Source organism: Takifugu rubripes, chromosome 1, assembly GCF_901000725.2.
Source record: "Takifugu rubripes chromosome 1, fTakRub1.2, whole genome shotgun sequence".
Classification (NCBI taxonomy): Eukaryota; Metazoa; Chordata; class Actinopteri; order Tetraodontiformes; family Tetraodontidae; genus Takifugu; species Takifugu rubripes.
In genome coordinates, this window is record NC_042285.1 from 20,754,257 (window position 1) to 20,781,061 (window position 26,805).

Here is a 26,805-nt window from a genome sequence, read left to right on the forward strand (position 1 = left end):
GCTGTTGTTCGTGGTGTGTGGGATTACTCTCTGGTTTGTGCTGACCCAGCTGCAGCAGTGACACTGAACTGAGATGTTAAGCTGTGAATAAGAATGTAAATCGATAGCCCATGCCTGAAGAGGGCTTTCGGCTTTGCCATCTAGTGGCAGCCCTCCACAGCAAGGAGCTGGATTCCTCAGCAGGGTGGTCACTTCCGTCTGCAATGAGTCCGGAAGGAAGGGTTCCACTATTTTAAGGCTGATTCGTTACGCAAAATTGCTTTAATGGGAACAATTTAAGGCTTTATTGTTGTGTTGATTTTTAAAGGTGAATACTTTTTGACAAGTAGACCAATATAAAGTAGAACCTTTATATTCCCATCCGTGTGGCTTTAGGTGGATGTTTTAAAGGAACAGTGAAGCTCTGGTGCGTTCCAAGTGCGTCGAGCAGCTGTCTTTGTGCTCGGACTCCTCCCGCTGTGTGAAGTTCAGATGCGCGCCGTTGTTCCGTACGCGCGTCACCGGCGCGCACAGCGAAGCTTCCTGACGCGAGGGGTGGATAAAGAGATGTGTGGATCACGACCATGGGAGGCTCTGAATGCTCCATTTGCCGTCGCAAATTGACGCCTTTCTACTTTTTGCAGGAGACGTTTCCACCCTTCGTGTGAGCAGGAAGGCAGCCGCTCCGAATTCACCCTCTTTTCCCTTCGTCTTCCAGCCCAAACCCTTCCCGGGGTGACGTGGACCGTAGAAAGCGGCTCGTTCCTCCGCGGTTATGTTATAGTTTACCCCGACGGAAGCTGCACGGAGGTTTTCATTTCTTTGAATCCGGGAAATGTTGGCATGGCCGCCTCGGGAGCACAGAAGTGTCCGAAGAGTGAGAAGTTGGATGAGGCGCAGGCTTTGGCCAAGAGCTGCGCGGGGAGACCAGATTTCCTGCCGTGTGACGGACTCTCCATCTGCGCGACGCACAGCCACGGGAAGTGCTTCAAGCTGCACTGGTGCTGCCATCTGGGCTGGTGTCACTGTAAGTTTCTAACTCGCAGCTTCTGTGGAGCCGCAAATGTGTCTCACGGTTAAAATACGATGGTGTCAGGCGATGCTTGCAGCTGCGCGTCGACCAGGCAAGGACCTGGCGTCACCCTGTTGTTATTAAACTGCTTGCGGTACGAGTCGTGAAACGTCAGATTAAAGGGTTTTCTGTCCACCCACTTTTAGGACTTGTTTAGAATTACTGCCCCAAGTGGTCGTGTTTCATTCTCTAACGGGGAATCTTGTCTGCAGCCTTTGAAATTCGGTTCAACTCGGTAACCTTCAGCTCTACGCCCTGTTAGGAATTCTTCATGTAGTTTAACAAAGGAGGGCGCACATTTTGGAAATAAGGGCCTAATTGCCTAACAGATTATCTCCAAAGGATTCCCTTCACACTATACCATACATCCATCATATAATCCTATATAGACACACAGATGAGTGCACGCAAGCACACACAGGTTTCCGTCGTATCATGTGATGATTCTTGATGCAGCCGCCCTCATAAATGTGAGGGAGTTGCACACCAAAGCCCATGCAGGGTTTGTCCTCTTCCTTTGGGGGACCTGGTGATTCCCACATATTGGTGCCGTGATTCACAGCTCTGCCCGAGAGGACAGATTTTTATTGCCGAACTGTGAGTGGGGGAAAAAAACAACAAAAGAGAAGCAAGAATACTTTGTCAGCACTAAGGAGCCTGATATATAACTCCATCCTCTGCACATAAGGTCGTTTCAAATGCATCAATTCCTCATCGTGATGGCGCTGAGGTTTATTTTTAGTCAATCCCACATACTTGGTCCAAATGCAGGTAGCACGCTCTGGTCTAGCACATCAAATATAAACACCTGTGATCCACGGCTGAAACGCTCGAGTGCGCTCTTTGTTTGGACCAACACCAGCTGCTACAGAGCATCCAGCTCCAGGTTTATAGTGTCCCACATCAGTTTTCTGTTGTTTTTTTTGTCTTTTTCATGTAAAGTGGCACTCAAGTGTTCATCACTTGTTTATTAACTCACTATTTTATAGCAATACGTGCAGAAAAAGGTGCGCTTTTCCCTTCACTTGGAGACGGGTCAAGTGGCATTTTCAGAGTGCTTCTGCCGGCGCCTCCATTTGAACCATTGTCGACCTGACAGCGGGACGCTGCCATTACATTAGCATGCACGTGGGCTCGACAGGATGTCCGTCTCTTTGTGCTGGCCTAATTTATCCCGGCTCTGGCTTCCCTGAAAATCCTCAGATCAGTGTAAAACACAATCAGCCGCCCCCTCTGCTGCACCGGGCAGGGGGGGCTTACAGTGTGCGACTGCACAAGTCGCATTGTAATCTTTGCTGCGTAATCATTGGATTTAGATGCCTTCCCCTCGGTCGGCAGGGGGCCGAGCAGGGCCACAGAGCCAACGTGCCAGGACAATCACAGATTCTGTTCAGTGTTTGCTATGTTTTTTTGTTTTTTAATGTTTCCCTTTTCAGCCGAGTCCACTCTGAGCTTTTAGATCTGGAGTCTCGCTCATCCTTCGAAATGTTCAGTCGCCTGAATATGTGCTGCACGAACCTTTGGCTGCGGAACCTTTCGTCCCCTTGAACACGTGACGTGTATGTAAGAGCAAGCCGGGTCGTAGCGGAGCATCTCACCTTCAGATCTCTCCAGTGAAGTTCACGGGTTTACCTCGCCTGTGCACGCACGGCCGACTCCGAAGCCTGAATCAGGCAGATCCAGGGCACCCAGTGGGGGGAACAGCACAAGAGCGTGCTTGTGCACGCACTGCACTTCCTCCCAGCGTAACTGCAGATGCAAAAGAGTGAAATGCTGTGAAAGAGTGAGGCCTTCTTTCATCGCCTGGAGTATAAACTTCTCCTAAAGCTGATAATTATGCCTCAACCACGGGGGAATGTTGCTAGTCTCCATTTTTAATTATATCTTTAATAGGTTTTCATGCAAAACAAACTCAAAGGCCGCGTGAGCAAGACTGGCCGCATATTTCCTGTACGTAAACAAGCTTAATCAGTTCCATTATCTTACCTGTGGGGCAGCGCAGGGTGATGGACCGTGACTCATTTCCCAGCTTCTCTCATGTCCTACGAAAACAACACTTTAAAAAAAAAAATCAGTCATTACGTTCATCATCATCCTCTCAGAAGAAAACTTGAATTAATTAGGATGATCTGTCTCCTGCTCGCATCGTACCAGCCTTCCATTGTGCTGCGCTCAGTTGTATCACAGCGGAACATTTGGCTGAGGCAGATACGGTGGGGGGGGGGCGCTGTTTGTCGTAGGTGGAGGCAGCGTTCCCAGCTGTCGGCAGCATCAGCCCAAACCTATCATTTGTGGTAATTAGTTGTGTTTAGTGTCACTGCCGATATGTCGTGTTTGATGAGGGCTTTTGCTCACTGGAACCACCTGGTCTGAATCTCCTCCTCCTCTCTGTTCTCCATTAACTGATTACAGTGACCAGTCCGAGCGATGAGCTCTCCTGTCCCTGTCTCCTGCTCTGTCAGCTCCGGTTAGCTGTGCCAAACTCCATGTTCTCTCCCGATGCGGGAAAGTAAACCCTGTCTGCTAGCGGAGCCAAAGAGCTACGTTGGGGCTTTCTCTTTTCTCTTTCTGTTCTGGTGCAGAATGGTGCTAAAAGGTGGCTCATGTGTGCTAATTCTCCTATTCAGTGCTATTCGTTTTTTATCAGTATAGTATCTACAATGATAAACCTCGACACCGGAAATAAATGTGGATGCATTTGTGGAAAATTCCATTTTGTGCCCCTGCAGCCACTGGAGATTTTCCAGCACCCTTGAAGGACGGAGGTTTAGGATAAGTATTCACTTCTCACGATCTGTATTTTTAGCTCTACATTCTGCTAAAAACCAGGACATTTAAGAACATGAAATAAAGTTCAGGTTCAGCCAATAATGGCTCTTTGGCTGTCCTCCTGTGGGTTCAGCTGGTAGCAGAGCTGCTGCGGGATTATTGAGTCAGATAAATTATTCCCAGTGGCACATTCACTATCCACCCGTACACAGAGCACCTTTACAGCTCTTCACTCCATTAAAAACAAGATACCGGGAAAACGTACTTTATTCAATGTTTAGCCATCATATCTCACCGTTCTTGTTCTAATTATCACCCTCAGTCTTCAAATTATATAATCACAGGCTCCCAGCAGGTACTTACGCTGTATAAAATAGGCTCTGGCTATATTTCCTTTAAAGAACCTTATTTATTTATTTATTTATCCAGTTGATGCTGTTGGGTTTCATGGATTAGTTATCGATGGCTGGAGGCTTTCCCAATCTGTCATTCATTCACTGTCCAAACAAAAAGCGTGACTCCACATACAAAGGATCCCTCCTGAAATGCTCTGTTTGCAGATCTCAGTCTGCTTTCACACAGTTTCACTCTCTTCAGTCCTCAGTGCGCTCTGGTCTTAGCCAGCTGTCTCTGTTAAAGACAAATCCATCAAAATCTGTTTGTTTGCTCCTGTTTCCTCCGGTGACACTTTTATAAAGTGCGGCGTTTGTCCAAAAGCCAACATGTCTGCCCTCAGTACTGACTTGAATTATCCTCCAGGACAACAGCTTCCATAAATTGCAGATGATCACATATTTCTACCAACGCCACTCAGCTGTGGTGCAACCCCCCCCCCCCCCCCCCCCCCCCCCCCCACCACCCCCCAGCCTGAAACCTGAACTTCTGAGGATTTATAGATGAAAAAAATCACAACACACATGGAAAACCGTCCAGGATGTTGTCGGTCCCCCCCGCTGCCGTGGCAGATTTCCCAGCTGTAAGTCAGCTGTGACGGAGTGAAACAGGAAGAAGAGTTTCACATGACAGCGGACGGGCCGTCCCCTCTGCTGAAACCTGAAACTCCGTCTGTCCTGCCCGCAGCTTCCTTGTTTTCAGCCCAAACTGTGGCGGCTCTGTGAGCAGACAACGTCCAGCGGCCAGACGGGCTGCAGCTGCGCCTGATAAATAACGCCGGTCTGCTAAAGTAATTGTTGTGTTGCTCTGGTTTTACCAGCGTGCCGCGTTGAAGTGGAGCGCCACATTTAGAGGAAATCTGCTCAGCCCTGTGATGAAGCTGCCATTGAAATGTGACAAAGTCCCCCTCCCCCTTAAAAGACAATAAAAGCACACGCTGAGGGCTAATGATTCAGCCTCCACCGAGGCCCACACATCAGCTGATATTGAAATGTCACAACTCTGCCATTTATCTTGGATATTATGTTTGAGGTTGTTGACGGAAAAACCCTCTATCTCAGTGATTTCCCCTCCTAGCTGCAGAGTGCTGAGAGGTGTTAACACAGTCAGAGTCAGAGGAAGGCTCTCTGAGGCGTTGTGTGGCGTTCTACAGAAACTGTCTCCTGTAATAAAGCAGCCTGCAGCCATCAGGCAGCCACGGGGTCCAGGGGGTGGGGGTGGGGGGGCACTAAAATGGAGACACATCATCTTGAGTTGGAGGGACTTTAATTTCACTGCGTATCGCTGCTTGTTGGTTCCAGCATTTACACAAAGATTCCGGTTCAATCTAAAGTTTAAATGCCGCAGACCTTTTTCCCCCCCACAATGCCGTTCATCTGTCCTCGCTGAACTTGTTGCCTTTAGCTGTAATTAATGATAATGTGATGAAAGGCTTTTCTGGCAAAAAAAAAAAAAAAGCCAGTGCAGTCATTTGCCTTACTCATCGTGTAACGTGTCCCATGGCTGCGTGTTATTCTGGTCTGTTCTGGCTGCTCTCAGTGGGATACTCTGCCATCATTCCTCCGCAGCGGAGTTTTCTCAGCACCACAGTAGGTGTAAAGTGGCGGGTCTGCGGAGGAGCTTCCATTTTTTACTCTAAATTACTGACTCAGAAGCATTCACATGCATGCGTCTACATTATAGCACCCTGGACTTTAAACGTCTATTAAGAAAAATGCCCCCCAACTCTTATATTGCATTTGCTGTGTGAAAGAACTGTGGCCTCGGTTTTGTGGTTAAAAGGATTTCAGATATGCTGATTTTTGGAGACGCTGTTTAGGAATATTAGTTTTAGGGAGATTAAATCAATCCCCATTCATTAATATCCGTATGACTCACCTGGGAAGAAAGAGGCTAAAGCCTTAATTGCATTATAACCAGAGTAACTGGTGGAGGCAGAAAATGCCATGCAATTTGACCAAAGAGATAATTAAAACATTTTTACAGGCAGGCTGACGAGTGGACCCTGGGGCATTTAAAATGCCTCATCAGCAGAAAGGGGCACTGTATTTACATAATTTTTATATAAACTGGTGACCTAATGCACCTAATTTTAGAGAGATGTATGATTAGAACGTTCACTTGTAGCATTTGAACATAACTAGTTGTTTAAAGCTCGTGGAATTCTGTCCCTGTTTGCAAATATTTGAATTTCCTTTCCTCAATAGTTCTCTCCTCATTTCCATCCACTGTTTTTAGGAACAGGTAAATAAAATAATGTGATTTTTGACGCGGTGATGAGTCGGGACCCTACGATGTTGCTCACTGGGTTTCGACAGCAGCCCAATAATGGAGAGCCTGACTTTTATATGAAAATGTTGCATTTATTTCCGTGGCGTCCGTTTCTCACAACCGAAGACAAATTTGAAAAGGAAAACAAAGAATAAAATGTGAGAACACTTGCAATAGTTTCTGTTGGTTAACTTAATTAATTAGTCAAGATACAACTTTTGTAAAATGGAGGAATGTCCAGCGGTTTCATCACCTCTGCTCTCTGCCTCAGCAGATCAGTCTCATCTGGTCCCTGCTGCTCCTCCATTTTTGGCTCGCCTTCTCATCCTCATATTCCCGCCCTCCCGCTGCCTCTTCCTCTAACCTCCATGCCAGAGCTGCTACTGGCACTTTCATGCTACAAGTAGAGGAAAATTACAGCCGATGCTGTCTTGCTAGCCATGAATATCCTTGGCACGATAACCAATATCAGCCTAATTAGGCTTAAAAATCCGATTAATTCTAAATTTAAAATGTGAGCATAATGCATAAGCATTGGATGAATAAGCTCACTATTTGTTTACAAAAAAATTACTTCCATGTCTGCAGGGATGTTAATGACAACCAGTGTGTGGGCTCCTAATCATCATGGGTGTGCTTTGTTGCCTGTGCATGCATATGGGTGCGCTGTTAGCATCTTATACTCCAGATGGATGAATGCAATTACGCTAGCAACTAAATGTCAAAATGTTATCTTCTGGGGCTTTATTGCCCATTTGTGGCCAATATCCTTTACAGCTGAATGTGTTTGTTTCAGTTGCAACATGGCCTATTAAGTTTTTCTCATCAAACTGACGACCACTGCGTTGAGATCGGTTGGCTCCTTTGTTCTCTGACATTCCTTTTGCCTTTCAATTGCTTCAGGTTTCCCAATTGAGTGAATGTAGTTATTCTTATTATTTTCCTTTGCCATCTCTTCTGTTTTCAGTAGAACCTAAGAAGAGCTGTTCTGACTGAACAACAGACAGGGATGTGGAGTGAGAGGAACTGATGCGTAGGCCTGTCATCTTCAGTGCTTTCTCTCTGTAGGGAGCCGGTTAAACACACGTCTGAAGCGAACGATTCAGGCAGTATTGCAGAGTTGAGGGCAGCAGGCTGCAAGAATGAGTAACATTCGTTAGCAGTCACTGCGTTCCTTTTGTACTGCGTGAATATAAACCTCAGCTTCGATGGGAGGAAAGCCTCAGCCTCTCACAGCAGGAGTGTGCAACGTCTGCTCACACCCTGTATTAGCATGATGTCGCATGCTATCTGGATCTATTGCACAGACAGTGCCTAGATGCTGTAAATCAGAGCCCAGTCTTTGATTCTATGCGAAACCTGGCAACAGTTTAAATGTGGTTACTGCTCTTGACTGGATGTTCCAAGTCTACAGTTCTACTCTGATTTCAGCTCCATCTCAGGTGGATCTGATTAATTTCTGACTCGGGCAACACGGAATACAAGATTGTGGTGTGAAAACTGGTACAGCCTCTAAAAACTGGCAGATGTTTGTCATATGAAAGTGTAATTCACTCACAGCTCCCAAAAACATCTCCAAAAATATATGTCTGTGTTTGAGGCACAAAGATGTCGAGAGGCCTTTTGGCTGCATAAATCAACCCAACAATGACAAATGAAGTAAAAGTTGACATTAACTGTGTTTTTGTTCCATGGAATTACAAAATGAGGGGAACTTCAGTATGTGATGTACACACACTGATAGAAAAGTATATATGTGGGTATTTTCTCTTTCACATTAAAATGAATATTCAAGGTGCTTTATTTATTCACCACATTAGCGACTAGCAGCCCAGTAAATGTAGCATCCAATATTTACTCGCTCTTAACTCACCAAATGGTGAAGCAGGTGCTGCCTGAAGGTCCACATCACTGATGCAAGAGCTCAAGAATCCTTCCCAACTGGAGCAACTCCATCTCTTCTCCGCGTTCACCTACTTTTCCAAGCGTCTCCCGTCTGAGGATGAAAGGGAGCTGCATGGAGGGCTGCTCGGAGCATTTTTGCCAAGATGCCGCTTGTGCAGTTGAGAACGGCACTCGCGAGCACAGGGAGAACCGTAACTGGATCGGAAACTGGAAAGCAAACTAATGAGCTGAGAGAACAGCTGAGTGGACCTGCAGAGTCAGGTCCATTCATCCTGAGAGTCTCCCACTCACAGTCAAATACACATGCTCGTTTCATTCTCTGCTGATGTGAAAACATCTGTTGCAGTAGTGTTATCATCCAAAATCTGACTTCTGGGAGGGTTTGTGTCATCGGAGGATCTCTGCCGTACTCTATTACTCTGTTGTGTAAACAGAATTGACATTTTTAGGGGGATGAAAAGGCAGAGGTGTGTTTAAAGGTGGCTCTGTAGAAGCAGAGGGAGTGGGCAAAGAAAGGATCATGTGATCCGGCTCTGAGCTGTAAATCTGTGAGAGGAGGTCTCCAGAACCGACTTAACTACAACCTCTTTCTTCTCTTTTTCTTCCAATTTAGGCAAGTATGTGTACCAGCCCATGACCAATGTGTGCCGGCTGCCCAGCACCGCTGTCCCGCCGACAGGGGCGGAACACAGTAACTCCATAGATCTGTCCATTTCTCTGGCCGAGCGCTTCCTGAAGCTCGCCCCCAGTTACCAGCCCCCGCCTTACCTGGAGTCACCCAAGTACTGCGTCATTTCCGACCTGTTTTTGGACGACTACGTTGTGAAGCGTATTAACGGAAAGATGTGCTACGTACAGCGTTCTCCGCCTCCCTTGCCGGAGCCGCCTCAGCCTCCTGCCCTTTTACCCCCTGCTCTTTCTAAATCCCAGAACCTGCCGAATCCTCCCGCCCCTCAGCCCCCAGCAAAGCCCGCAGCACCGGTTCAGCAGCCCAGCACACCCCCACCCGAGCAGCCGGTCCAGAAGGCGCAAAATGAAGAGAAACGGCCTTCTCCACTCGACAAGGTCAAAGGCCCCAAAATGGACCACTGCTCTTCTCCGTCCAGCTCCGAGGACTCTGGCATTAACGCGCTGGGGCTGCACTACCTGGAGTCCTGTGAGGATGAGAGCGAGGAGGAGGAGGAGGAGGAGGAGGACGTGCTAAGCACAGACGGGCACTCCAGCCCCGGCAGCCTCTGGGATCACGATGACTGTTCTCTGCTGTCGCCTTCCAAATCTATGATAGAGATCATCGAAAAGATCGAAACAACTGTGTGAAGGATCGAAAGGGTCCACGTTGGACCCCTGCTGTGGGAGAGCAGCAGCCGTCACATGACGAGTAACGCGAGGATTTAGCCCACATGGACCGAGCATACGCGGACCTGCCCTCGATGCCACAGGGCCACTGAGAATCGATTTCTTCTTCTTTTTTTTCCTGCAGGTGTTTTATTGGACTGTATGTATGCACTCACGCACAGCCAATTATCTGTCCGTCTGCCCGCACGGAGTGATTTCCTATTTCCCAATATGATACCGGAGAAATAAGCACAGGAGTAGCAGGCACATCCACCACAGGCCAACTGGAGCAACTGCATGGTATTCACACAGGAACCAGTACGAGTAACAAGAGCAAAAGTCTGTGTCGGTTCCCCAATAAGTAAAGTCACATTCATAACACTGTTGATTCAATATTTAAGTGGCAAATAAGCCTGCCAATTCCTTTTCTCTGCTCGCTAGCTGCACCCACACATTTTAATAATACTGACTCTTGAGCATAGTAAGTACAAGGCTAGCTACCTCTCACGAGTCCACAGCACATTAGCCTTTCACCTGTTAATTACTCAGCTGCCGGCACAGGTCTTTCTGTCACGCTTATTAGCAGCACAGCCGGGGTGCACTTCGCAGACGCCAACGTCATCGTAGTTGGGAGTTCGACAATCAAGTGTTAAACAGAAGCACAATTCTGTACTGTATCTGCCAGTCCAACCCAGCGAGGCCGCTCCTTCATAAAGCACTTTCCCACGGTTAAATAGGACAGTAAGGTCAACACGACTGTTAGCAGCAAACACCTTCCATAGGAAGGACGTTTCCCTGACAGAGGTGCAGCTACAAAGTCCCAACAATGAATCAAGTAATATATAGAGTATATACAGACACATATAATGATACTGAGTTGTTGAGCAGTAATTGGTTGTGAAATGTGTTGTGATGATGCTTAGAGAGACTTATTTTGTGCAGAAGGCAGAGCAAAGTTATTTGAGGGACTGTATAAATATGATTAGAGTATAAGGGCTAGGATGCCAAATAACTGTTGGACTATAATAATGGACATGATGTTGTGATTATTACGCTTGGAACAAGATTAGCCAGACAGCCCCTAATTAGTCAGCTGAGAAATAGACAGGCTAGGTCTTTCTCTTTTTAAAAAAAAATCTTTAATTTCCAGGAAAGTTGTGTTAAAATAGCATGGAAATATTCACTTTGTGTATTGCTCTGTTGGCACATTTGATGAAATAAAAGACTTACGTCTGCAGTCATTTGGAGCGGAATGCGGAGTCGGATCCTCCGTCTATAATAATCATGCTAAACAAAGTCCCTCCTACTGCATTTAAATCTTGTTTGTTCTTAATGGCGTTTTCATTATTTTCATATTAATAAACCATAACCTATCCCTTTTTCCTGCCTCAGATGTCTTTTGCAGCTGGACAGGCTGACACCCGATTATAGAAGGGAGGAGGAAGGTCAGACTTGAACTCTGAGTCACAGGTCAGTCTTAAATTAGCAGCCGATGGTTGCGTGCGCACCAACCACGGCAACGCACCAACCACGGCAACGGAGTGGGAATCCATTTCTATCAGTAAATGTCAGTAAAACATCAGTAAGTAAGTCAGTAAAAAAGATGTTTGGGGAGAGAATCGTGTAACGCAGGGAAGGTGGACGACCCCAGACAAGCTTCTCTTGAACCTGGGTTCCAACGAGCCTTACACAAGCAAAGCGCTGCGAAATTTATTCAGCACTTAATAACGCACATAGCACGTTAGCACGCGGGGGATGAAACTTACTTCCACTCATCTTTTAGAGACCTTAAAACACATTAGCTCCAGGGCAAGTCCATTCATTAAAAGCATTTCAAAAGTCTTTTTTTTTAAAAATTGTAATGCCTCAGTTTGTCTGTGGGTTTATGACTTATTAATCACTGAGTAAAAGTTCCTCTCTCCTCCCCTCGCTGTTTTTACTTTTGGCCTAACTTTGAGTCTCTTTCCTCCGGCGGGCTCACAGATGACTAACACTCCGACTGGGCAGGACAGAAAAGTGTGAGGGTGACTCAACACCTTCGCTGTGTTTGTTTGTCTCTTCCGAAATGTCGAAATTTGTGACTCTTAGACATCCTTCATAAGAGCTGCTTCCTCACAAAATAAGGGAACCAGCAGATTTTAGCACAGAGTTCTGGTGGATGAAGTGAAACAGACTGACTCACCTTCGATATGTAACCCTTCACTCTCAGTGATAACCACAGATTCATCGCTGCTGCCTCGAAGCGCCGATTGACGCCTCTGTGCATCTCTGCCTATTGATTATGTTCAGTCAATATAATGTGCAGTGAACGCCAAGGGAAATGCTAATCAGCGTATATAAATATAGGACGCTGTGAGGGAGCATGAAAGCGCAGAGGGGGTGAAGAGGAGAACGGCAGGTACAACACAAAGGAGACACAAGAGAGAAGAAAGGCAGACGAAAATGCAGCGACAGGCAGAGAAGAGGGAGCGCAATTAAAGCACGGTGACGCAAGCGTGTGTAAAGCCTTTACACCGATTGTGCGCGCAGGGGAGTGTGTGCTGGCACGCAACGTTGTGCAGTTCGACATTCTGAAATAAGACGATGCAGACAGATTTCATGAACAGATCCTGTTACTGTTAATCCCTCGCGGCAAAGTCACTCAACTGGCAGGCACCTTGAGCACTGGAGAGCCTGGACACACACACACACACACCCACACACACATGTCAAATCAAAAAATGTCCTTGTTCAAGGTCTGCTTTACAAGCACGGCTGGCGCAGCTCGAGTCACGCGAGTCGCATTGATGTTGTCAGTTCAACACTTTTCTCCTTACTTTTAGTCCGCCTTCCATAACGCAGCCTTTGGGGGAAGATTGCTTTTAATTTCTTTTACCAGCGTTCTCGCTGCAGGGGTCAGACGCTGCAGGACCTTGGCCTCCATATTCAGAGATCCCGAGTGACAAAAGGAAAACATGGCACACATGAAAAAGCTGAGAGTTGTTCCACTAGATTTTTCAATGAAGGTATATAGGGAGTGGAGAAAACATTATTAGTCTTTCCCAGAACTATTTTAAACCTCAAAGGCAGGTTTTTCTCAGAAATTTCAATTATTCAGATCATTAAAAGCAGTATCACACAGTAGCGTGTAATAACACGTATTCCTGTTGGAATCATCAGAGAAAGTTCATTAGTATTCCGGGGTGAGCTGCAAATGAAAAGGACTGAAACATTTATGTGCAACAGAATAAAGCTTTCTTTCTGTTATTGTTGCAGAAGTGCAGCCGCATACATGCGCGTGCTGCAGCAACAATCACTTCAGTTAAGAGATTAATGCTTTAGAGAAACTATTATTAATACTGTTGAAAGCAGACAGAGACGACGTCTCCGAGCAGCAGCGCTGCCTGTCTCAAACCTTCCTCCAAAACTCATCTCAAACTGCCTGTTTATGCATCCAATTTACAGCATAATCACTCTGAGGTGGTGGCGTGCAGGTTTGGGGGCCACGCCACCAGCAGGCGGCTGATAAAACAATCAGGAACGTGACTCGGCCGTGCCCGATGGGTTTCTGATAAACTCTGCCGTGTCACCTGGAGTGTGGCTCTGCACTCCCTGCCTGTAAAATATTCATGGCTTCTTTTCCGTCACTGTCCGCCCTCGCCTTTGAAAATGGATTTAGAGCACTTTTTCCTCGTTTTAGAACCACGGTGTGATTTTCTCCCTGCAAACTCCAGAAAGGGGGTTTCACACTTCGGCCTCCACAGGCTCAACTGTTCTGAAGGGTGTCGCCTCGTGCCTGAGATTAATTTTCGGATTCTTCAGTGATCAAACCAATACCTGCTCTCTTACGGAAAAGTCTGTCATCGAGGCGGCGTTGATTTAAATGATCTGGTCTGTCCCACAACACTTTGAACAGTTGCATCCCCTGTCTGTCAGAGCATTTTGTAAAACCACTAACAATAAATAAACAAATAAAAAATAACATTGTCCATCCTCCATTTAATACTGTGTAAAGGCTCTCCCAAAATAGAGATGGAGATCTAGGCCAGTGCTGGACCCAGATTGCTTCTAGCAGATATGACTAAAAATACAGGAGGTAAGCTTTCTAAATCTAAATGCCCGCTGCCCATCAACCGTAAAAACTACAGGCTCCAGGGGAATTATTGCATTAGGAGATCTTCGCTGTAATAGCGCCCCAGGATGAGCATTTGATCCATTAATGTGTGCAGCAATCGGAAGGAAATGTCCTCAAATGCACTTTATGTGAGCAAAACAATAGCAAAAGCAGCAGAATCTTTTAAAGGCTCTCTGTGCTTCCCTTATTACTGTCCTTCGATGGTATTCTCATCTATGTTTCATCGAGCAGCAAAATCAATGTTCAGATGAGGGTCAGAAGAAATGGTCTGACTAGAGAAGATGAAATCATTACTATACGAGTGCTTGTATGTTCATTTGCATTAGGAATTAGAAACTGGTGGTATGTTACTGGAGGCTGCCTGTGGACATACGCAGATGATGAGAAGTGGGTGCGGTCACTGGCCCGCTTTCGTTCTTCTGCTTGGCTAGAGTCAGGCTTCAGAACGCCCACACGAACCTCTGAATTGCATCTTGAAAAGGGGACAGTAAGCATGAACATGCACCACACACTGAGAGTGTGGGTGAAAAATAAAAGGTTACTTCTACATTATGCGCTAGCCTTGGATCACACACGTGCGCGCGAGTGTGCATGGGTGCACGTGTGAATAACGACGCAGAGCGCAAAACAACTTAAAAAATATACCCAGTCACTGAAGCCCAGCTCGGAGCCCACAGCAGAGGAGCAGAATCTCCCAGCTGATAAACATTTAATGTGGCCCCGAACCAGGTGCACGGCACTTAGCATGCAAGGCTAACTAATTTGTGTTTGAAAGGCCATGACAGTGTCCGTCTGCCAAAGGAGATGAGGGGGAGGGGGTGCGTGCATCCGGCATGTCCGATTAGGCAGCGTGTAAATGGACCTGGTGCACCAGATGAGGACCAGCAGATGGGTTTCCACACTCACTGGTTGTATGCGCTGCACTGTGCTGCAGTCCCTCAAACACCTCCTCAACTGGCAGCACAGCATGGCCCCCTGCCCCGTTTTCATCTCCTCCAATAACACCATTAGCATGTAAATGACAGCTGAGCCCCGTTGCCTGAAAGTGATAGGCTGCACCAGACCTTCGGGCTTCTCGGTGCATTAATATTGTTTTGTCTATTGTTGTGGGATTATGTGAGGGGTGAATACAGGCTGTGGCGAGGTCAGAGCACTTCATACTGGGGTGGAAGGTCTAACAGAGGGAGGTTACTGTGCAGTAGGAGTTAGGCGTTCTTCATGGGTGAACCGAGCCAAAGAGAAGGAAACCATGGAATATCTGGGTTACAAATGATAATGTATGGCTCCTGTGGAACATCACCTTCCACAATTGTATCCATAAATAGTTCCAGTGCAAATGTGCGTTAGAGGTTGTTAATAATGTGTAGGTTTTAAACCACAAAATTGATGAATTATACCTGATGATTGATAGTAATAACTATCTGAAGAGCACCTGACATAGTCAACACACAGGTGCTGCTGAGTAACTCTGCCTTTATAATAAAAATATGGAACCCATTTCTTCACCATTTAGTCCACTTTGGATGTAACACGTACTCTGTACACATGCTGCAGAGAGAAAATTGAATATTTATACAGTTCCCGGCCTCCAATGATGCCTCTGCAAACACTGTGTTGATCTGCATTCTGCTCCTGTCAGCTCCTCCAACACTGTCTGTCTTTATTTCATCTTGGAGTTCTTTGTTTTGTTTTTTCAGTACTTTTCCCACAAATATTTGAATTTTTTGAGCTCAGGCACAGATCTGATAAATATCTGGCTCTTTTAGTCAAAGGCTCTATTGTTCTTCTCAAGAAGGTGAAGGTGAGAGATCTTTGAGGCAAAGCAGCTAAAGAGAATAAACAATGAATCGCATTTTCCATGAACTCAAAAACAGATGTTCCAAAACATATTTCATGCTTTAGAATGTGTGATTTTTTTTTTTTTTTAGTTGTTCTTTTTCTAACCAAATCATCCATGCTGGGATTTTTTTTCAATATATGTGTTTTTCTTGCTGAGACCTCATGAATTGCAGGAGATTTAATACCAATATATCGAGATCTTGAGATCTCTACTGTACAAATGTCAGATTTGAACGCAAACGCCGTTTGCATTCGTAATCATATATTCTTTATTGCATTATATAATATAATGTATAATTCCACCAATTTCAAAATCAAATACAGAGACAATCCATGGTGAGTGTTTCTAAGAGGGAAAAACCTAAAACACTAAATTGTGAGCAAACTAATTGTTCATTTGACCTTACAAGGTAAAAAATAAATTAAGGGGATGCTGACCTTAGGCCATCAGGTTTAAAATACAGGACGAGTTTTCACGCTGTCCTTGGCATCCCTGAGCTTTCTCTTCCAGATTTTAATTATTTAAAAGACAGTAGTTGCCTCTGAGAAAAACCCTGCAGATTGTGCTCTGTCTCGCGAGTCTGAGGGGAGGAAGCGAAGGAGCAGGGGCACCACTGCTGGAAATAACTGTGGATAAATATGACTGTGGCCTGGGTAGCATCTGGTGCAGAGACCCCTGCTGCTAATGGTGCTGCTGACAGCAGCTGTGCGAGGTCCAGGGTTCTGGGCAGATGCACCGACGCCAGGCAGGAACAAAGGCCGGTCCTGCTGGATCAGGGCAGGATCACAGCGGAGAGGACAGCTGTGCGTTTGAAGGGGATCACGCTGGTGGGCACGCATAGCTCCAGTAAGAATCCACGTCTAGGTAGATGGCACAGCCCCCACTGCTATCTCACCACACTCCAACAATGGGACACCTGTCCTCTGTGGAAAGTGACAGTCCATTTTCCTCACAATTGACCAGCAGAGAATGGGGTGGAGGATCGTTACGCTGAGCTTCGTTACTCTTCACTACAACCTCAAAAATCACATCTTTTTTTATACTTCTGAACAGAAGTCCTTTTTTATAGCACATGCTAACAATAACACACCTGTGGGGTGAGATCTTTACGATCATTTCGGATTAGATCGGGCAGTGTTGAATATGAGCTGTAGATTTTGTGCGTATTACAGATCAGTTGAAATTCAAAGATAACAAGAAAATAGTTTATTTTGTAGTCTGTCGTTCTTTATTTTACTTTAAACTCAAATTAATGTTTGCAAGTGTTCAGCACTTGAAGGTGAGAGGAGGGGAGTCATGGATGCAGTGGAAGGCTGATGATTAAGCTTCAGGCCTCAGCTGAAACCCTCTGAGATGCCAGAACTGTGTTGTGCTCTGTGTTTAACAGCATGTCGGACTTGGTTTTATGCTTTTTCACAGTAAAAACAACAAGTAAAATCCATCTCCAGAGGTGAGTCTGAGTCTGCATTGTCAGCACGGACTTTGACCTCAAGAGCATAATTCACTTATATTGAAATGTCTTTGCGTGAAAGAAAGCCTCCCCAACGGGACACATACACAACTAAAAAGGTTAATTGTGTCCTGTGAAAAGAAGAAGCTGCAGTTCACGTTGTATTGGGTCATCAACACCCATAATTTCCAGTTATTTGAGTGTATCCTGTCAAACTGTCCGTTTCCTCCACACATGTCCCGGTCCACATTGGTATTGTCCTAAATGTTACAAAGCTGTGCAATGAGACTGAGACAGTGTGATTAAACAGCAGGTATCATTCTGGTTAAATAAAGGACCCCCCGATGGAAGATCCAACACCTGCGGGCGATGCATTTCCCACTGAACGTTTGGATCTTTGGTCATGTATATAAAATATCATATATTGGTACATCTGTATAACTTGGATCTTGCCAAGTAACTTTAACTAATTGGAGCTTTTTTCCACAGGCTGTTTTGCAACAATTGTCTTTTCTTTCTCATCCAAACGGAGGTCAGGACCCATCGTGTTCCCAGCAGGACTGCTGTTGTTAGTAATGCGCCTGCATGGTGAAACGTGATGCAAGCTTTCATCCACTTTATACCCACGCTCCATTACCCGGTTTAATTTTCCGTTGTCTTCAGCTGGAAGTCTCTTTGATTTATGGAATGTTCCTCTGCAGCACAGATCATTACCTGTGCTGTGATGAACTTCCTGGAATCTATCTGGCTTCCATTGACTTTCTCATTCACAGCTTAAAAACTCCCTTTAAAATCTCTCTGTTCTTTTTATTTTTAAAACACCCAGAGTGTTACCTTGAAAATACAGAATCATATTCAGGTAATTTTTAACCACATATTTAATGTTTCTAAATTTGTTCTTAAAACCCATGATTAGCTCGCCTGTAAGACCCCCCTCCTTGACATTGCTTTGATTTTTACCCTTGCACATCTCTTTCTGGTTCCAGCCAGCGTCACTATGGAGAGAAATAGGGACTGGCAGCATTTACAGCCATAAACTGGGCAGTAGTGGCAGCCTAATGAAGCAGATGTATGATGTTTCTGCTCATGTGTCCAACTTTTTAAGGGTGAGAGGAACAGAACTGTCACACAAGATGCTTTCTGGCATTTTCCAGCAAATAACATGATGTATGTTAACATCAAATGTATCACAGTGAAAAGCTAAACCAAAAATAATCAAAGAAACTAAGTGGAGTTTTAAGTGTTGACCATATACATCTTAAAATACTGTAGGGAGGCAGGTTTCTTTTTTAATTTAACCAACCACTAGAGGGACCCTCATCGAGGGGTCATGCCTTCAGACTCGAGCATCACACGTAAACCTTAAAGTGCTGTATGTTAGCTAACAGGTTGGTTGATAGTTACCCACGCTTAAAAAGGCAGGAGGCACAAAGTTTTTCAAAGGTTTTAATGGAGCTCAGGAAATGTTGAATGATTCACATTTTTTGATCAACACATTTTTTGATCAACTACGGACAGTAGTTGAATTAAGACCACAAACAACCAACCAAATGTTTCATTACATTTCCATGCAAATTGCCCTCTCAGATCTATCGTCAGACTAACATGAGCATGTGATATTTGAGGTCAGATATGCCCCAAAATAGCTTCTGAACATCAAAGAGTGTTGAGGGGATTTCACATCAATGGGCTGGCCCTCTGATGTACCAATATTCCTGGGTCCATGCTGAGTGCTGTCACACCTCCAGTGTAGATGTGGTAATCTTCCTATTTCTTCTCTTGGAGAGTTGTAAATTGGCGTGTTATTGCAGCGAAGGTGTCAGGACAGGAGTTCCTCTCTTGCAATTGGTTGTCAGGTGAAAAATACTACATACAATAGTGAACCGAGACGTTCATCTGCGGAGGGAATTATACATTTCAGCTCTGCACCACACGCTTCTGAAAGTGTGGGATGATTAATCTCCACTCGTCCAAGACACAGATTCTCTTTTTTGTAAGAACTGACACTCTGAAAGTGTCAGCATGTTTCTTTCTTCCCCCAGCAGAGTTTTAATATTGTTGATTCATCTCATTCAACTCCAGAAGTCTTCTTCTTTCAGACCGGGGCTCCTTCCCTTTAAGGGTCCTACAAATAGAACAATCTTGTAGACAAAGACAGAAAGGTAGCTCTGCTATATAATGCCGTAAGATACAAACATTTTCTTTGCTTTCTCTGCTGCCATTATTTGTGTTTAGCCTACTAACTTCATGACCTCTCAATCCGCCTTCATTTCATCTAATCACAAACACACGGCTGACACACTGAGGCGAAGGGGGACGCTGGCAGGAACAGAGGAACGTAGATGAACCGGCATCAGAACCAAAGGCGCAGAGGAACGGCTAGTCCCATGCACAAGCCCCCTCAGCTGGCTTTGTTCCTGCACAGTTTCAAGGCAGCTTGCACAAATTAGACCCAAGGGAAGAGGGAACAGACCAGTATGCAGGAAACTACTGTCACTCAGGCAGTCCTCTGTTGGGGAGAGCGAGAGGAGGACGCTGTAAATTCAATGTGCTCACATAGGTGCACCGACCACGAGGGAGCAGGTGTTCCCTACAGCAGGGCCCCCTTTTCATCATCTCATGCTCTTGGCTTTGCACCATGGCAGTGCCCAGGTATCGTGCTGCCAGGCTAACTTACGCCATCCAAACAGCAGAGGAAGTTTGGTTTGCCTTGTGCTCCTTGCATTATTTATGGTGGAAAACAACCTTCCCCGCCTCCAGGATTCAAAATCTTGCCACAGTTGGAAATTCAACATTGGAAACACGGCTCCTGCTAGCAACAATGCTAAGTTCTGAAATTAGAATAACTTGGATGAATTCCAGCTTGATGTACAAACCCTTATTAGAGCCCACTCAGGGCATGTTTTTGACCTTGGCAATATATCCTGAAGACATTTTCAACGTGCAGGTTTGCACTTCATAACTACATCACAGTGGATTTTTTGACAGTTCACCAGTGATGCTCTTCAAAGTATGAGGCACAGGTTTCACACATGAATGTGCCCACAGGGCCGGTCTTTTCAACTTGTGGCTGTGGATTAATGTTAAAGGTGGAAGCGAACCTCCTGAAACCATCTGGTGTATCACTCTCCCCCTGGAATCTGTGTCTGGCTGAATCACTCGCACATTAAAACTGTCTATTGTGCAGTAGCAGGTTATTTTAGAGCTAAAGTCAATGTTAAGTTCCACTTGTACACAAGCGTAAGCAGAGACTGTGAGACTGAAATAGATCCTCGTGTTTTGGATGAAGCAAAAAAGTAAAGAATCAAGAGTCAAAATCAGTAATATTCTGTATAGATATTTGTTTCCTCTGTGTCTGCAGCTAGACTGGGCAGCTAGGTCACACGGCTGTAATGGTCAATGAATTTAAACCCTCAGGAGACCTGCAGAAAATCTGACATGAATATCAATACAAGTGCAGATTTTCTATGACAAAAAAAGTATTAATTTCCTATTACCCTACCTGATCTTGTAAATCTGCTACTTTGTACATAACCTGTAGTTTAATATATGTAAACACACACATAAAGGTGGTGGAAAAAAGAGGAAGACACCTCACCCTGGGAGGAACTTGGCAGCTTCCAACACTTTGTCGAGATAGCAGGTGTCATCTTCACAATCGTGAGCGAGTTAGGAACCAGCGCACACCTCAGGGCAGGCTGTCAGGCGTTGTCTTCAGGGAGACACGTTGGCAAGGATGCAGTGTCGTATGTGGAGAAGATTGGAGAACCAGAACAAACTTGTTTCTGTCAGCAGCTGAACTTGTGCACCCTGGATTGCATGGATGTATTTTGGTGTGTGTGTTCTGGCACTTACTACATATTGAGTACCAAAATCTGTATTCTACCAGCAAAGTGAGAACATTTTTAGGAAGTGAGGGTCGTTTAGGCTGGCCCTCACAACTTTAAAGGACTGTTTGATGGTTAAGGCTTGGTTTTATCATTGGGGATTAGAATTTGATTAGGGATGGGGTCAGCGTGAGGTTAGGAGGTTAGTTGGGTTGGTTCAGGTTAGAGAAAGGAGCTGGGGAATATATTATGTCTGTGAAAGTCCTCACAAATATAGAAGAACAAGGGTGTATATGCGTGTTAGCCCGTGACTGCTCAAACTGGATTTTCCACATCCATTAGTTAAAAACTGCATTTTATCCAAATTGGGGGAATTAAATGTGATGAATACAGGGATAATAACACATGACATTATGAACCTGCAAGCACATTTATTACCACCATTACAGTAGATGCCTTTAAAAAACGACAAAAGAGCTTTTATCAATTCAAAAGCTGTCAATTTCCCCAAACGCTCACCGACATTGCAAACCTTTCACAGCCCGGCGTAAATATTATATAACAACAAAAAATGAGGAGAATGGGAACGAATCCTTAGACAAATACATTAATTAGGTTTCAATGAACAATAACCCTGCTCCTTTCATATTTGTCAGGGACAGGGTTTCATGAAACGGTCGAATGAATGTGTCTTCTTTTGTTGTTTGCTGTTGTAATGGGTGGTGTTCACTGTGTAATGGCAGCCAATTACAGAGGCTTTTCATCCAGGGGCAGCGTCAAATGGTTCCACTGTCAGCTTGTGTTGTTTATGTGATACACGCCAGGCCGGCATGAAGGTGCTCGTTGCACACAGCTGCCCTCTCTTCTTCTCTGAATGTCCATCTGTGCGTGCTAAACACAGTTGCCAGGTCAAACCTTGCAGCAGTAAAGAGCTATGAAGGGTGAACGAGGTAGGGGCGTGTTACTAAATCAGGGAGGAAAATGTGAGCAGGTGCTGCATAAAACTAGCATGTGCTCCCTTTAAGACGGCCTTACCTTACCCTACCTTGTTGTTTGCCTGCTGTCCTGCCCTGTTGTCACCCGCGGGAGCTTCCCGAGCTGTGTGTGACCCCCTTATGGGATCTGAGAGAAATTACAGAAGCAACAACAATGAAAGGCTGGAAGAACAAGAAAAACATATAAGTGCACAGAGGAAAGATGTTTAGGCAGCACAGGACAAAAGGTTCCTGCCTGGGAGGGCGTATATTTAGATTCTTGTGTAATTTGCTCATGACACAACACAAATCGGATGAATATTTGATACAAGGTGGGGAAAAGACAGGGAGTGTGTTGGGGGAAAATGAAAAGAGCTAAGTATTTAATCTGTGCCATTGCTAAGGGAAGAAACAGATCTGAGAACAGCCAGCAAGCATCAGGCATGGACAAAGGATAGCCACCAATGTACCATTTATGGATGAATGAGTCTGCAAGAAAGAGAATGGAAAGTAGGGGCGGTGGAAGTAAGACTGGAAGGGGGGGATGTGTTTGGAGATATGTAAGGCAAGAGAGTGAGGAGGAGAGCGTTTGCATGAATGAGTGAGCAGGAATAACTATGGGCCACATCAACACTGCTGGGAAAACCAAGGGAGAAAAGAAGTGCTCAGTGCTGCCGTTTCTCCGGCAAGAGGTGTGCTGATGTTAGCAATGCACAGACATGTGTAGACGTGCCAACACAACTGTTCAGTGACCAACACCTCCTCATGATGGAATATAAAAGAGCGAGCAGAAATGACTTTGTCCTCCTGTGGTGCTAATGCACGTCAGGACCTAGAAATACATGCAGATAGTGCTGAGGCTCACCCTCTCTTGATATTTAAAATGGCTACAGGATGAGATACCAGGGTGACATTTTGATTTATCACGCTGAATAAAGGGCAGAATCCAGGTGGGGAGAAAGAATGGCTGGCTCTCTGCTGGAAAATAAATGGGCTCAACAAATAATGACCTCCACAGAGAAAAGTTGTGTTTTCATCAGCCCCACTAGGTTGTTAGCAGGAGTAAGCTAGCACAATTACCTGAAAAACACTGGATGAACCATAGATTTTCTAAAATTCTGAAGCTGGAGGAGCTATTCCACTAATTTTCTCTCTATTTATAAATCAATGTGACTCTTGAAAAATGGTTTAAAATGACAAATTCAAGCAGGAATGAATAAGCTGTTTGTGTGGGACTATATTTAGCTGGAGGTTAATACACAATGGCTGTCACTTCATTGTGCTCTGGTCTTGATAAACAAAGGAAGCAAAAAAGAACACTGACACTCGGGCTTCACTATGGACAACACAAAATGGTAGATTCAGTTCATGTGCCCTCTGATGGTGTTGTTAACACAATCACATGAAGGTCAGTTTCTTTTCTCTCACAATTTAAGTGAAAAGCATTTAAAAAAAAAAAAAAAAAAAAAGCCTCAAAAAGGATTTGCAGATTATGGTCAATTTTATAAATGCATGCACCATTTAGGTCAAAATACATCAGGCGAAAGTGACCCTGAGCCAAACAACACAACTGGCCACTGTACATTAGCGACGTCTATAGATGTCATGTGACAGTCAGCCTCTTTCTCCGCTGGTCATGAAGCCCACACGGAGCTAACGCGTCCTTTTAAAACCAGCTGATGCGTGAAGTCACACTGGGAGATGGCGACTGTCTGAGTCACGACACGGTTTCCCACTCAGAAGTCCTCGTGCAACCATGACCATCTATCTATCTATCTATCTATCTATCTATCTATCTATCTATCTATCTATCTATCTATCTATCTATCTATCTATCTATCTATCTATCTATCTATCTATCTATCTATCTATCTATCTATCTATCTATCTATCTATCTATCTATCTATCTATCTATCTATCTCCCTGCCTGCCTGCCTGCCTGCCTGCCTGCCTGCCTGCCTGCCTGCGTGCCTCCCTGTCTCCCTGTCTCCCTGTCTCCCTGCCAGCCTGCCTGTCTCCCTGTCTCCCTGTCTCCCTGTCTCCCTGCCTGCCTGCCTGCCTGTCCAGTCAGTTGTTTGGTTCAGTGAGAGTGACATTTTCAGTGACAGGTCAGATGTGGAGAATCCTTTTATTTTTTCAGTAGAACATTAAAAATAAAAACTATATTTCCGTAACCACACTGATCCCATGGGAACAAAACATAAGGTCAGAAATAATAGCTCTGATCTTTCTCAATCAGAGTACCTGAATCCTTTGGCACAAAAGCTGAACAACCATAAACATGGATTGTACAAATACTTTTTGAAACCTGCTTTTAAACATTTCCATTGGATTTTTAATTTGTGTTCTGTGGATCGTTATAATCACATTCTTATTTATTCATGTTATTGTGTGTAATTGCTGGTTTTTATTTTCTCTTTTTTTTTAATCTATTGTGTACCACTGTATTTTGAGACAGACAGATATGATTTTTTACATGTCCGGTTATGTATTGACATTATTTATTGCATTGTTATTAGGTGCAACCATCAATTACACTAATTTAAGGGTGACTTTTCAAGCACCTGTTATTATTCACCAAATAACACACTAGCAACAATTTACTAATTCTTTTGATGGAATCTTTAATATTTTTTAGAAAATCCTGAGGATCAACTGATGCTGAAAAATAACTGTGCCAGTAATTTTTAAGCAAATGGCAGAAATGCACCTTTAAAGCTCTTTACTGACAATTGACTTGTGTATTTTGTGTCCTCCTTCTCTTGCTCTTTGTATCCATTGTTATCCTGGAGCATCAAGTTTGCCTACACACCCAGGGGGCATCTCTTCATGCTGACTTTGCTGAGAGCTGAAATAAATTCCGAGGCCCGTCAGTCAGAGAGGCAGGAGTAATCTTTATTCCTGCACACTTCTGCACTGAGGCAATAAACCGATCTCTGTAGAAAATGCACCTGCCGCATGAAAGAGGGGGATCATTTTCCACCGGGGGAGCCAAAGCGCCACATGTGCTGATGTGATTTCATCTCAGATTTCAAATGCTCGCAGTTCATTAAAAGGGGGAAAGAGAAAGTGGTGATACAGTAAACTGATTCCAACAGCAAAATGACCTGATGTGAAACCACAGACAGGACATTCTTCCCCTCATATCTGATAAAAAAGGAGAAAAATGAAATCCACATCGCACCTGCACTTTTTGCTTTCTCTTGATCTTTTGAAGATAAGCTGTGACTGAGAGCCCAAAAGTGTGTGAGCTGCCACCCAGGGCTCGTCTGGCCTCTGACAGGCCCGAGGTGGTGGTGATGGTGTGGGTGGGGTGACGATGGGGTAGCTGTCACCAGCGGAGCTTACCTCCTGCTTCCAGCTGCGACTTCCGTTTGGTGAGGACGGCTAATGAGGACACATTAATGTCTTAAGCCTGTCATGAGCATAGCCATGAGCCAAGACTATTCAACCTTTTCATGGAGACGGAGCTTCATGCAGTATAGACACAGGAGGAAGAAAGAAGACTGGAGGAAATGCTTCGTGTTTAGAGATGCATTCACTGAACATTTGAAGGCACCACAAAAGAAGGATTATCAATGACAGAAGCTTTGTTTCTGGCTGATTGGCATATTTATTTAAAATAACTGATCACAGATGTTGAGTGACAGTTTAAACAGAAATCATTAACAAATACAAATCTAAAGCTGCAAACTGATGGAAAATCCGGATGGTTTGAAAAGGCATGTGGAATGAAGACGGTTTTAGAGCGAGACCCTTTGCAATGTCAAAATGTCAACATCAACATTTTCATTCTCTCTTTCCTGTTGTGTTGTAATGCATCAACATGATTTCCAGACTATAAACGTCTATAGGCTTTAACCAATTTTAACGTTGTCATCTGTTAAACAGCAGATCCATCATTCTGAAAGCCTTATGTGGGCCATTATTATGCACAACGAGGTGCACTTCATCTTCATACACAGGAAGCAAATTAATTTCAAGCACCGTGCTGCAGTGGTGTTGTGTAATGGTGGCCTTTGAGAAGAGATATTTTGTTGTCTAGTTATTGCTGCTGTCAGATGGGGCGTTTATGGCTGTAGCATCACATTACGTGTATGCATTCATCTTTGCATCTAGCCTTGATAAAATAACTTGGCCAGTGACAAGGCATCTACATATACTGCAGTATATTTGAGAGGAACCTCGGTAGATGACAGCCTAATGTCCTTGGTGACAGCTAATATGGCTGCGGGGAAGTTGCCGGAGTGTATATTTCTCAAAGAAAAATCAACGCGTCTGATCTCAGGTGGGAGGAAGAGTTATTTTCCAGTCTGGATTTTTCCTCCTTGCAGAGAGTAATGGATGTCAGCGGCTCCACGCACAACATCCATGCTTCTCGTTTTCACAGGGTGTCTTTCTCAGATGAGATTAGTCACAGAGGTCATGCTGGCAACAAGCATGTGCTCATCAGATACTGTGGGCAGCTAATGGATGGACACAGATGCAAGGAGCTGATTCACAGTGACAACTGCACCGAAACAGTAATATCGGGAGAAGGGCAGGTCTACTATACAGAACACTTGGGATTTCATTACCACACATCTAAATAAAGCAGAAAACAATGGGGATTAACAGGTCTTTTTGTGTGTTGCTCAGCTTTTTAAGGGATTTTTTTTATAATACTTTTTTTTATAAGAGGAGAATAACCACTTATTAAACTTATTGTATCTGACTGTGTCCCCTGACATTTTCACTGGCTGTCATATTTATCTGCACCTTACATTAAGCATGGCAGCTGCCTCAGGAGGGAGAAACTGGCACAAAGAGCAAACAGAGTCTAGAGAACATAAAAACAACAGTTCTGTTTTATTATACTTCACACCATTTTGCATA

The 26,805-nt window shown here is 44.6% G+C and overlaps 1 protein-coding gene across 1 annotated transcript; it reads left to right on the top strand.

Moving 5' to 3' along the window:
- Positions 1-494: 494 nt before the first annotated feature.
- zgc:162707 (UPF0524 protein C3orf70 homolog B) lies at positions 495-11,104 on the top strand. Its single transcript, XM_011610609.2, has 2 exons — positions 495-1,006; positions 9,003-11,104. The coding sequence occupies exons 1-2, from the start codon at positions 823-825 to the stop codon at positions 9,704-9,706; spliced, it is 888 nt and encodes a 295-aa protein (XP_011608911.2). The 5' UTR covers positions 495-822; the 3' UTR covers positions 9,707-11,104.
- Positions 11,105-26,805: the final 15,701 nt, after the last annotated feature.